Source organism: Amphiura filiformis, chromosome 4 (genome assembly GCF_039555335.1).
Source record: "Amphiura filiformis chromosome 4, Afil_fr2py, whole genome shotgun sequence".
Classification (NCBI taxonomy): domain Eukaryota; kingdom Metazoa; phylum Echinodermata; class Ophiuroidea; order Amphilepidida; family Amphiuridae; genus Amphiura; species Amphiura filiformis.
The window spans coordinates 35,325,008-35,337,987 of NC_092631.1; the positions used below are offsets into that span (position 1 = coordinate 35,325,008).

The following is a 12,980-nucleotide window of genomic DNA, read 5'->3' on the forward strand; positions in this document are numbered from 1 at the left end:
CCATTTGGCATATTGGGATAGATTTTAGGGTTAGGATTTAGTGAATAGGGTGAGAATTACGGTTTGGATTTAGAGATTAAGATTAGGGTTAAGATTGGGGTTTGTTGAGACGACTAACTATTCAGAAGTTGCCCCTACCAAGTTGTATGACTTCATATTGTGTGTTTACATGTTAGATCAACAGGAAACAGGAGAGAACAGATAATGTCAGCTGTGCTAATCACACAATGATATTAGTCAGTCAGGATTTGTCAGGTGTCTCTCTCCCCTTGGCCTACATGTAGATCTGTCATGATAGGTGGTCAGTTTTACACATTAGTTTGATGAAACTAGTTCATTTGTGCCGAAAGAATAGCCATGCTTTGTCCTGGGTGCTTTGTACATCTTGCGAATAAGCTTAACCCATAACCTTGGTTTAGGGATTCAATCCTGTTTCACCGTTGTTCATCACCGTTTAACAACAATGTGCCTGTGTCGTCTGTGTGGTTTACTTAGCAAGGGCAGCTTTAGCTAGACACAAGCTAAAAGTGTTGGAAAATAAAAGCATATATAAATGCATCAACCCGCAAGAAAAATGAACGCGTCCTAAAACACTGCGCGTAGTTTGCTGAGTTTGCGCCTGTGCATATACAGTGTATACACAATCAATGTATGGTGTGGATTTTTCTAGCACTTGCTCTGGTTGGTTCTCGCTATCTAAGCATGTATGAATGGTCAACGGTACAGCTCTAAATAAAGCTGTAGGGCCTGCTGTTTGATCTTCGTTATTTTTCATGAAATGTGTGCAGTACAATGTCATCGTTTAGTGTAATGTGTATGCTTGCTTAATTAGTAGTTAATCATGATCAATATTAATCTTTGTGGAAGCAAGACATTTTCTAATGTGAACAGGGTCAAAGACCATCTGAGCATGCTTTAAGTAATATAACCAGGTGTGGTGGTATATTAAAGAGATCAATTAAACATTCATAGATGAAAAGATACAAATCCTGCAGCTGCATTGGTACTTCATTACGTTCAAATATTTCATACAAAGTTCAAGTTTAATTACATTTCCATATATATATATTTTTAATGATCTCCAGACACATTTGTGTGGAGTTTTAAATGGTACAAATTTACAATCTAATTGCATTACCATACATATTCTTTTTACGATCTCAGACATGATTGTGATAATCATGCAAATAATTTGAAAATACTGGTATATCCAACAAATTTGCTATTTAATTGCATAATTTTCCATACATATGTTGTAACAATCTCCAGACACATTTCTGGGAATTTTCGGTAAAACATGGCAAGATGAAATTTAGAAATTTAATGTTTAGTAGATCAACCAGATGAAAACGTATTGTGCGAAAGAAGCCTACTGTTATGTCCCTTGTCCCCCTCTTCCCCTGAAAAACTACCCTTTGTACACCTTCATTTTGGCACAAACATGATATCCAGTGGCATACCCAGGCCGCTCCTACCCGGGGGCCTGGAGAAAAGGACGGGGTGGGGGCTACGCACTTACCCACACCTCTACGGTGCATCCTGTTACCTATAAAAGCAAGCAGTCAGACGTGATGAGTTGCCAGTCTGATGAAACCACTAGTGTAGTGGTAAAACATGAGTAAAAAAAAAAAACACTTTCATTTTTAGTTGGAATTGTTCAAAATGAACAAAATTCACAATTAGGTGAATCTATATTTTTCAATCTTCCTTTCTTCTCGAGCATGCATCCATGGCTCAATTGGTTAGAGTGTCTATGTGTGCTGGCTGCTCTGGGTAAAGATTCAAATTGTTCTGTTGGTTGTTTAGTACCCAACTTGCTGTCTAAATAATGCAATTTTAAATACGGATGATATCTGAACCACCATGAATTAATGATGGAGAAATGGATTTGCAGTGGGGAACAAAATTAGCAGGCATGAGAATTTTCCTATTTAACCAGGACTATCTGTTTCTCTTGTTGCCCAAGTGTTTTTATTTCTTTCTAACCTGGGCTTTTAGCCTTTTTTTACAGCATTTTATATGCTTCATGTTTTTCAGAATTTGTAAATTGTTTCTTGTTTCCAAATATAAGATATATTCTCATGCCTGACCTAGGCTGATGGTATTTTTTTTAATGTTGAAAACATTTCATTACAAGTCAGCCCACACAATGATAGAGATAAATTTTACAAGTCATGTCCAAATTTAGCCTGCAATATTGCCAAATAACTTGAGTACACTGCGTACGTGTGAAGAGACAAATACCATTATGAAGTCAAGCCACAACCGGTCAATGCTAAGTCTCCCTCCCAAAATAGACGACTTTAAGGACCTATCTTCAAACACATGCTTTCTGGCAAAGGTTCAGAGAAGATTAGCTACTCAAGAAGGATATATGCAATTGTGAGAATATCAAATGGCAGAGTTTCTTTTGTTTTTTACTGAATGATGAAGAGATTATAAATATAAGGAAAACAGGTGTACTATTGGACTTGAACCAATTTGAAATGAAGAACTGTCGAGTAATGAGACAGACAGACAGACAGATAAAATCAGAATTGTTTTGTGTTTGCTTCTCCTTCGTCACTGAATCTTGTAGATATTTCCTCATTCTTCTTACACAGGGGTTCTTAATAGGAGGCCTGGTTGACCCTGAATGGTAGATTAGGTTTTATTGGTCGAAGCAGCAAAAAAAAATGTTTTTCATTATCTAATTCAATATATTCAAAAATAACACTTTGATGTTTTGCAAAAGTATATTCTATATATCATATACTTTGAAAACTCGCTTGATTTATTATTGTTAATGAGTTATGTACATTTGACAAAAGTGTTGTTGTTTCAGCCCTAACTGAAGAATCACAGGACCTACAAAAGTATATCTGTGATATTTGAATTCTTCTACACATTCGCTATGAAATGATCAATGTAATTTTTGCCAAAGCTCATCTGCCAAGATGCTGTGAACTACCGAATCACAACAGTTTAAAATAGTTCCTAGCTATGAAATGTACAGTAAACATAGAAAAAACAAGGTGTATGTGGTCCTCAAATGCAGATAGTTGAAATGTGGTTAGCCCTCTGTGGCCTGCGAGCAAGAACTCCTTTTCTAACTCTTTTAAACTGTCATGGATGAGGGATGTCCCATCCAAGATTGGTTTCCTTAAAATTAGTTGGAAATTTGACCATGTTTATACCATATGATCAAATATTTGGCTGTCTATTTTGGTGGTCATATAATGTTAAAACCATGTAGAGAAGATTCTAAAATGCATGTACTCCTCCTGCAGGGTTGCCAAACCCGCGATTTGGTAGCCCAATTGGGCGACTTTTAAAGATTTTCCCCGCGATTTTTGACAATTTCCTATCACATAGAAACCAATGGTTAAGAAATAATTTGGGCGACTTTTCAACATTGGTTCCCGCGATTTCCAATAGTTTCATGCCCCATAGAAACCAATGTTAAAGAGAAAATTTGGGTGACTTTTCGATTATTTGACCCGCGATTCGGGCTGAAATCTTTTGGCAACCCTGTCCTCCTGTTGAACTTGCAAGCTGTTGCGAAGTAAATATTCACTTGTTGCAAGCAATCGCATGGTGGGTGAAACTCAATCCATCCAAGGGAAGTCATACTTGCTATGTTTCACATACAGGTGTGGGATACATGCTGGGACGAGTAAAATCTGTGGCAGATTCACTGTGGATAATAGTCCCACATGCTCATCATCAGCAAAGCCACAGGAGAATTTTAATTGAGTTTTATTTTTGGAATTGATCAAGGCTTGACAGACAATAGTTGTGTTCATATAGTTGCATAAATCTCAAAAAGTTGGAAACCTTTACATTTTACTGAAACCATATGTATATTCATATGTTCATATTGTAGCATAAATCTCAAAAAGTTGGAAACCTTTACTGAAACCATAACTGCATCCACAATTTTACAATTTATTGAGATTGCATAAAATATTGTTTTATTTTGTGGTGGCAACTCAGAGGGAGTTTGTGGTGAATAAATTTGTTGTAATCCTGAAGATTGCACATTTTCATTTATACATGTATATTTACCATACACAAAAAAGCAATATCAATCTGAGACAACTTGAGTGTTTATTATCCAATAAATGCATGTTTAATCATACTTTGAATAGTATTGACTAGTTTTGCCCAGTTTAAACCATGCTTTGACCGGTTTAAACCCCGGTTTTAATCACTTTGGGCATCATGGAAGTTTTGACCACCTCAAGAGCATGGCACATGACAATTAATTAATAGTCTTACCAATGAGCTAATCGGTGTACACAAGTTGCGACCATGGGTTGTATTAGCAATGAAACAATAATGTCCCACTCTATACAATGTAGCCCTTCCAAGGACTATTTAAATATAGTTAGGATTCAGAATGAATGTTCTTCCATATGCCCCAAATCATACAGCAATGGGGCTTTATAAACTTGGTGTGATCTGTTGTGTTGGCAAATGTGGGTTTGACAGATGATCAGTGCACTGAAATCCTAAGATGTATGTGGCTGTAAGAACGCGACTTGTATGAGCAGCAAACTATGTAGGTTTCCCGTTTGACGTCATTTGCAGGTTAACTAACACTGTCCACAAGATTTCATTGCTTAATTAGCTTAATTAGGCAATGGTGTGATGAATGGGTGGGTGGGTGTGTGCTATCTGTGGCATGTGAACTACATTTACATGGCTAGATTGGCAATATTTTAGTGATTCCTTCATTGGTTCATTTGTTTGTTGTTTGGTTCATTCATTCATCCATCAGGGATGTAAGTTTTTAGGCTTTCTCCTGAATTTTGCTCTTTTATAGTCCAGATTTATGCAATTTCTTTTATTTTCAGCCCATTTTAAGGCCATTATAGTCATGTTCACGCTGTTTTTCAGGCTTTTTGTCAAAAGTGAACTTTCATCCCTGATTCGTTCGTTCGTTCATGAATGCATTCATTCATTCATTCATTCATTCAATGTTTGTTGTTGTTGTTGTATTAATACTGGTAATAAATCTATTGATAGTAGTTGTTGAATGATAATTAGTTGGCAAACCTTGTGATGATAGCTCTGTGCATCACGTCAGAAATAACTTGAGCGTGTGACGTTCACATAAATTAGGTTCTTCCTTGGTTTAGCTGATTCTGTGGTTAGTTGTACACAGACAACAACTTCCGGTTAACTGTAATTAGCTGTAATTCTGGATAACGACTTGTTGCTAGGGTTAGTTGTAGGTAAAAGTATGTAAGTGAAGCCATGACCCAGTGCTCAAGTTATATCTAGGGCAAGAGGGTTCTTAAGTATAAAGTTGTGTGGATAAGCTTGAATTTTCAGTAGATATGGAATTGACGACTTGTATTATAAGCCAGTTTCAGTTCAGTTTGTTTGTTTGTCCATATATATTAACCTGGTCATCATTCATTTAATTCATCTGAATTCAGTCATTCAGTCAGTCAGTCATTCATTCATTCATTCAGTCATTCAGTCAGTCAGTCAGTCATTCATTCATTCAGTCAATCAGTCAGTCAGTCAGTCATATTAATCTGTTCTTTAGTTTATTCAGTCTTCCTTTGTGTCTTTCTTTAATAAACCAAGTCATATTTGACTTCATTTTCAATTTAATATTGTTAAAGCACAGAAATGTAAAAAAACCCAAAGATATACTGATTTTGTGTGTGGGGGTGTGTGTGTGTGTTTTCTTCTTCTATACTCGCAATTCAAATGAAAGCGGATTTTACAAACTAACTGAACTCTTTGACAGACTTAACATTCTGCCCACCCACTCACACTATATCCTATGCTATTAAATTACATGGATTGAGTTTCAGTATAAGAGACTGATGTAAGATGGTTAGAGAAAAAACCAATATAGATACGCTTTAGTTATAAAAATAGATTTTGCGCCAGTTAGTGTCAGGGTTATATATTTTTTACTATTTTCATCAATAAAATGTCTCCGAGTTAACAACCTGGAAAGAGGTAGAAGCTTTGTACTGTTTGTAAACTCTATGTTCATTTTTATTCTGATTTAAAAGATTTACATCATTGTTATGTTTAGCCTGATATTTCAACAGCAAATGAGATTTATTCCAGGTGAAAATATCAAAGGGGGGAAATGGATTTTCTAGTTTACGTAAGAAAAGCAAGCAGATTTCTTTTGCAAGAACAGTTCAAATTGCATGTTTTAACTTTGAAATACATGTTTGTAGAACCCTTTCAAAATATTGTTCTCTCATGAAAATAAAAAGAAGAACCAATTTCTATTTTTTTTTACATATCCCTTAGTAAACTTATTTTGATATTATGGTAAAAAGATGTATTCAGTATCATTTATTTTCAGGTTTTTTATCCCATCAACTTGAAAATTATATTTTGGGAACGTTAAGTTCCATTTCACAGTGGCATAGTGACCAGAGGGGGGGAGTGCAGTCTCAAGTTAAATCTCATTCAAATACATGGAGCCAATTTCTCTTTATTCAAAATGTCCAATTTTGTTTTTAATACACAGCATAGCAGGCTATTTTAGCATGTCTATTCTAATAACAAAGTTGCAAAAAAACTGATTTTTTACGATTTTCCAAATGAGCAAATCGCTGAATAGGCCTTGAATCAATTGCATCAACATTTTTGTGTACACACATGGATAGGGTCTATACCAAGCCACAAGTATGCTGCACTCCAAGTGGAATATTAATAGCTATATGATATGCTAAAAAAAGTCAAATTCCATGCCCATAGCAACCATGTAAACTCACTTGCCGGGCTTACTTGGCTCGAGCCCAAGACACGGTCGATGCATTGCTTTCTTTGTTGAGTTTCCGGGGAAAAACAAGAACAGAGTACTATTTATTGCAAGATTAAAAATAAAAATAGAATCTCTCTCTTTATAGTCCAACTAAATTTGAGAACAATGCAGAGGATGGGAAGCTCCATAATATTGCAAAAGTATAGTGAGAATATCATTGTTGCCTCTTCCATCTTGTGCCAATGATGCCCTAAATCCAGCCATCAATTCATCCATTTATTTTTGCGTCCATCCCAAGCAACGTGTGACATGTAAACAGGATGTGTAGTTATATTTAGGTGGAGTGAAAGTGTCAGTCAGGTGAGGTGGATATCTCTAGTCTTATAATGCTAGCCACATGGTTATAGGGTTAGCAAACCCACCAATTGGTTAGGTGTTTTTTTGTTGTTGAAGTTTTGCACTAACTTTTAAAACAGTAGTTCAGAGAAGTATTGGCTGACTTTTCCACTTTATAATACCATGTCCTTTGGTTGCTTAATTTGCATAGAGAAACTAACATGATGAAGAGAAAAATTGGTGATTTTTAACACTTTTTAACACACTGTTTAACACATTTTTAGCACCATTTCTTCAGCCCACCGCTAATGGTTAAAACCCTTAGCGGTGGGCTGAAATTTTTAGCAATACTGCCCAGGACCATATTGTAAGTCGAAAATATTGGGGTGGCCATCAACACATTGGGGCAGCCAAAATCAGGTTTTTGCGCCCAAATTGATATGATGTTATAAAGTAATACATAAGAAGTTGATCTTTTAATGTACAAAACGTGCAATGACAATGTTTCATTCCGATTCCAAGTTTGATGGTCTGCTGAACAAAATTGGCGAAAGGATTGGTTGTAGTGTTAATAACTCGGCGCCTGAGATACCTAAGGAAGTTTAATATTAACACTTTTCTGAGCAAGATTACCTGTAAGGCTTTGTTTGTAATTTTAACTTGGGCCTGGGGTGTTATTAAAATAGTCCCCCGTGTTTTTTTAGTATAAGAGAAGTGAAGTCGGTTAATTTAGTTACATCAACTTTGCCTGTGTTTGCCTGTATAGTGTGAGGAAAAGAATCCAAACTCAGGAAATGGTTCAAAGAATTTTGTAGAGAATTGTTGAGGTATATTGACTATAGTCTTATTGGGTCTTTACAGTAGGAATATGCTAAGCCAGAAAAGATCAGAAATAAAAGATGAATACTGTGCATGTTGTCAATGTTATATTATGGTTATTTTTTGCCAACTAAATAACAACTTATTTGTCGAAATATAAAAAAGTGATGGATCTAGAAGAAAATTGAAAGTTTACTTCATTTGTTTGAAATATTTCTCTAGTTTGATTGATTTCATTGATTGGTAACACCATGATATATGGATACTTTTGATCCCATTCAGTCCAAATGTAGTTTCATTGAGATCATTTATTTAATGTTTATTTCATTGGCTTTATCCTTTTAACAAATTTAACGAACCCAATAAAATCATCCACTATCACATCAAGGTTGTTTTATCAGAGCATTGTACAAATAGAAATGAAGACACGCTAATGCTTTCAGGCTAAAATTAGCCATACTTCAGCGTACATTGTGTGCTAAATATAGGTTTATGTCAAAACATGTGCAAACATGAGTTAAATATAGATCTGCAAGAATGTAATGGATTGTGTATGGTTGGAAACAAGTCATAAACAATACGAGTGATATCATGCGTTGCCATACCATAGGTTTGAGCAAATATTCAAAACATATTCTTTTGACATTTTTAATAGGCCATTGTAGTGATTATTTTTGTGTCAGAGCACAAATATTATATTGTGAGTTCTGGTAAAACCAGGGATGAGCAGGGCAGGGGCTTTTTTTTTGTTCACTTAATGTTTTTCAAGTTTTTAGTTTTGTTAACATCCATAATCATTTGAGGAACCCTCTAATATTTTCACACATTACCTAATAAATAATATACATTGATAATATTCCAGATGAAAATATTCCATTTCATTTTCATTTGTTAGAAAATATTGTTATAATATTGATTTATAGCATTACCGGGAATAACTTAACATAACAATTTCTTCTCTTTCTGTCCTGACTTTGTCTTCTTTGATGTCATCCCCATAAATAGCCATAAATTCTTGGTAAAAAACCTGTGGTTAGGTAGATCTAATTTACATACATAATCAAAGGGGGTACTACACCCTGCCCAATTTTGTGCCTTTTTTGCATTTTCTCAAAATTATAGCACATTGGTGACAAGTAAAATATGTATATTATAGGCAGGACTACAACTACTGCACTGGAAATTTTATTTCAGCACAGACAACAGTTGTGGAGTTAGTCAAAAATGAGGGAAAGCCAATATTTGATCAATAAATCAATAACTACTTGTCTTGAGTTGCTGAAATTTCAGTGCAGTAGTTGTAGTCCTTGCCCCTATAATATACATATCTTGTCACCAATGTGCTATAATTTTTGAGAAAATTGCAAAAATAGGCACAAAGTAAAAATCATCATAATTTAAGCCAGAATTTAAGCTAGTAATTTTGTTACTTTGACATTCAACAGAGTGCATGTGTACAGGTGCATAGACAGTTGCCATATGTCTTGTACTTTTTTTCTGCTAATAATGTTCAAGTTGTTGAAGTTTTTTTAAGGCTTCTTTTCTTGTTATACAGGATATTGAAGATGGTATTTTTATTCGTAAAATGCATGGATACGATTGTCCAAGATTCTATACTTAAAGTGTTTTCCATAAAAATAAAACAATAAAAGTGGTTGAATTCTAGAATAATAATATAACTAATAACTAAATGAGTTTCGGGGTGTACTACCCAGCCAGCACAAAAATGTTACAAACATGTTATAAAAGTGCGGCATTGGACAAAACATTTTACTAACATTTAAATGTCGGGTTATTTAAAGGTCCTTAGAAAGTTTTAAAGTTGTTTTATATGGAAAAATGCAACAACATCATTTTAATACTGTTGTCAAAATGATATTTCAAATATTTTTGAGCAATTGTGTTTTCAAAATATTATGTCACCACTGTAATAACATTATATTTAGAATGATTTGCAGCAAGTTTTCAAAAATGTTTTTCAATGTTATTAAAATATTTTATACCCTTTGTTATACCCTTCATATGCGACAGGTACTAAACATGTTCTGTAAGACATTTTGTGTTTGCTGGGTATAAGTTTGTTATTATAAATTATAAACCAAGTCATGAGTTGGGCAGGGCATATTATAGCTGATATCGCATAGCAAAATGCTCCACATTTTAAGAAAATTAAATACACAATGTTATGGTATTTTGCATGTAAAATACACAATTGCTATACAAATTTTTGCTGCACAAATTGCCTACACTAAATTATGGCCTGGAGTTGGGAGTACTAGAGATTCCTTTCAAGTCGCAAGTGCACATCCCACACATAAAATGCATTTTCAGTTTTTCCTATTCTGAATTCAAGGAAATTTTGAATTACTTTTGGTTCGGCCCCCGCAGATTGCGCTGAATTTATGCATGTATACACTAAGTGAAGCCTGCTCTTAAATTGATGGTACCATTCCGTACAAATCTTTGTATAAGGTGAGTTGTCACTTTTGCCAATTACAAGCATTTTATATGCACGTTCAAAATAGTTGTATTTTAAAGAATTAGAAAGGAGGAACAAATGGTAAATTACATTTGATTGCGTAAATATTGTGGTGTTATTATTCCATTAATCTTGCAGCATGTGCAGTTAAAGCAAAACGGCATACCAAGTTTTGTAATATCAAAAACAACTATCAAAATAAAGTCCCCCTGCTGGACAATTCGAGCTAAACATCAATCAATCAATCAATCAATTTTATTTTATCCATTCATCAAGCAACAAGCAACAATTGTAGAACCGCAATACTTGTATAATTTAAGTTCAATTCAATCAAAGTTATTACTTTTCATACTGTTATTGTGACTGTCAACAAAATATCTGTCACTTTTATGGATCCCGTAGTGTTAGCTGAAAAGATTGAAATTTTTGTGTTGGTAGATGCATACGGTTTGCTAGCGATCAGTGTAAATGCGTAGTGGGTGGGTGCGCCCACAAGCTACAACGTCAAGTTGTTACTATATGTATATAAACAGGGGTGTGTGGGATAATGGGCTAGTTGGATAATGCTATATACTTACCCAGATATTTTTATCTTTTTGTAATCTTTGTTGCTGTGTTTTTAATGAATCAGTTGTGGAGGATGTGATTTTAGAGGAGACAACGGATAGCATGAAACTTTTTTTCTAATGGGACCCTTTTGAGATAGCTTTCTTGATTGTAAATATGTTTAGAATAATGAGCTATAGATCCTGTCTTTATATAAATGATATATTATTGTTTACTGTAACAGGGTGTTGAGGTACTATTTACAGTTTCTGTCAAAGAAGAATGGCAATTGTTTATATTTTGAGTGCGTGCACAGCATCAACACAGAACTGGGGTTCTGATTGGCTGATTCAAGCGTCTGACAATGATAACAACCGATGCGCTAATCTGATTGGCCGATTATGCATCGAAACATTGGTCAGCGCAAACAAAGCTCCGCGTAAATTAACAGGGCGCTCGCGTCAATCTGATCAAGGGACTGCCATTCTTCTCTGAAACCAGAGAATAGTCCTAAGAATAGAGAATATTCCTAAGAATAGAAAAACAATTTGTATTAATTTGGAGTGTTATTTTGGTTCAACAAATACAATTAATCATTAGTTTGTATCTTGTCATTTGCTGATCTAAAAATGGAATAAAACAATTTGAATATGTGTTATGATTTCCGTTACAAGGATATAAATAACAAGATATATCGGCCCATTGAACCACTAATGGCATGAAATAAAAGAAAAGACATCAAAGTATTATTTTGAGGTATTGTCTCTTCTTTGAAAACAGGATTGATGTTTTAAGAAAAAAATCTATTTTATGTATATTTTATTTTTATTAGATATACATTTCATCTCAGTTTATTGTGCATCTTCTTTGAAAGCAGGATACTTTTTTTTTAAATGGACACTGGTACAAGTGGGTAATGGTGAATCCAAGGACATAAAACACATCAAGGATCAATAAACGATCAAAAGAGGGTACCTATATACAAACAACTGGAAAGAAAAAGAGCAAGGTACACCAACTTGATGGGGAAACAAGTAAAATGCAGACTAGACTGTGTGTTTACTCAATGAACGCCAGGTTAATGATATTGAAATTTTCACACTCCATATACACCCTATAAAAAATGCCCCCTCCCAATTTTTCAATGAAACATGGACAAAAATGCAAACATTTCCATGCCATATCAAGCTTCAAACTTGCATCAGTCATGTCGGTGACGATCGCTAAATTGCATGGACAAAACCTATTATGACTCATACTTCCATTCACCAGTTCATGGTAGAATTTAACTAATTTCATCAGATTCTTGTTTGATGATGCATAGACGGATGTAATTTTGTTGTATTTGTCGCAAAAAATATCATGTTCCACACGGTTCTCACGGGCACCGCCATCTTGAATTTGAAGCCGAAAGTGAGGGAATCTTCTGAAGTTTGCCACCACTTTTGTAGGTTTTTTCACTGTAAATTCACTTCTAATACACACGTTTTTGGAAAATGCTACGCACCGGGGGCGTTTATTACAAACAATACGGTTTTTATTTTATGATCTTATAATTTCACCTTCATTTGAAAATTCATATCAACAGCCTTCTAAATGTGGAAAGTTTATTTTTTGTTGTTGTTTACCAGGTGCAACTCCATCAGAAGAAGTGAAAGAAAACTACAGAAGTTCTTATTGAATAAGAAGCAGAGAGCTGAAATGCAGGCCAGTGGCCTCAACCATTCCCCTCCACAGACATTCAGACACTGGTAGGTGACTTGGTGATGGTGAGGGGGCAGCCTCAGTGTCAGTTGAATACAAGAAGGTCATAAGTGCATAGTGACAACAAAGCACTTACAACCTTACTGCATTCAAGTGGCAGTTATTTTTTGTACAGCACAAACATGACAATCTTTGAGGACACGGTTCCTTAACCTTAATAAGCTTCTATACTCGTAGAATAACCTTTGGAAGAGATGGGTACAAAAACTAATGAAGGACAAATATTTGAACTATCAGTGATGAATTGACAATTTTGGTAAATCCCCCCAGCCTTTGCAGGTAAACCTGAGATGTCGTCATTTGACA

The 12,980-nt window shown here is 34.9% G+C and overlaps 1 protein-coding gene across 1 annotated transcript in view; it reads left to right on the forward strand.

Annotated features, from left to right (window-relative positions):
• Positions 1–12,980, forward strand: part of LOC140150838 (histone deacetylase 4-like) — a 130,898-nt gene that overhangs the window by 83,139 nt on the left and 34,779 nt on the right. Inside the window, 2 exon segments of the mRNA XM_072172981.1 lie at positions 12,542–12,565; positions 12,568–12,661. Coding sequence (XP_072029082.1) covers positions 12,542–12,565; positions 12,568–12,661 — 118 coding nt within the window.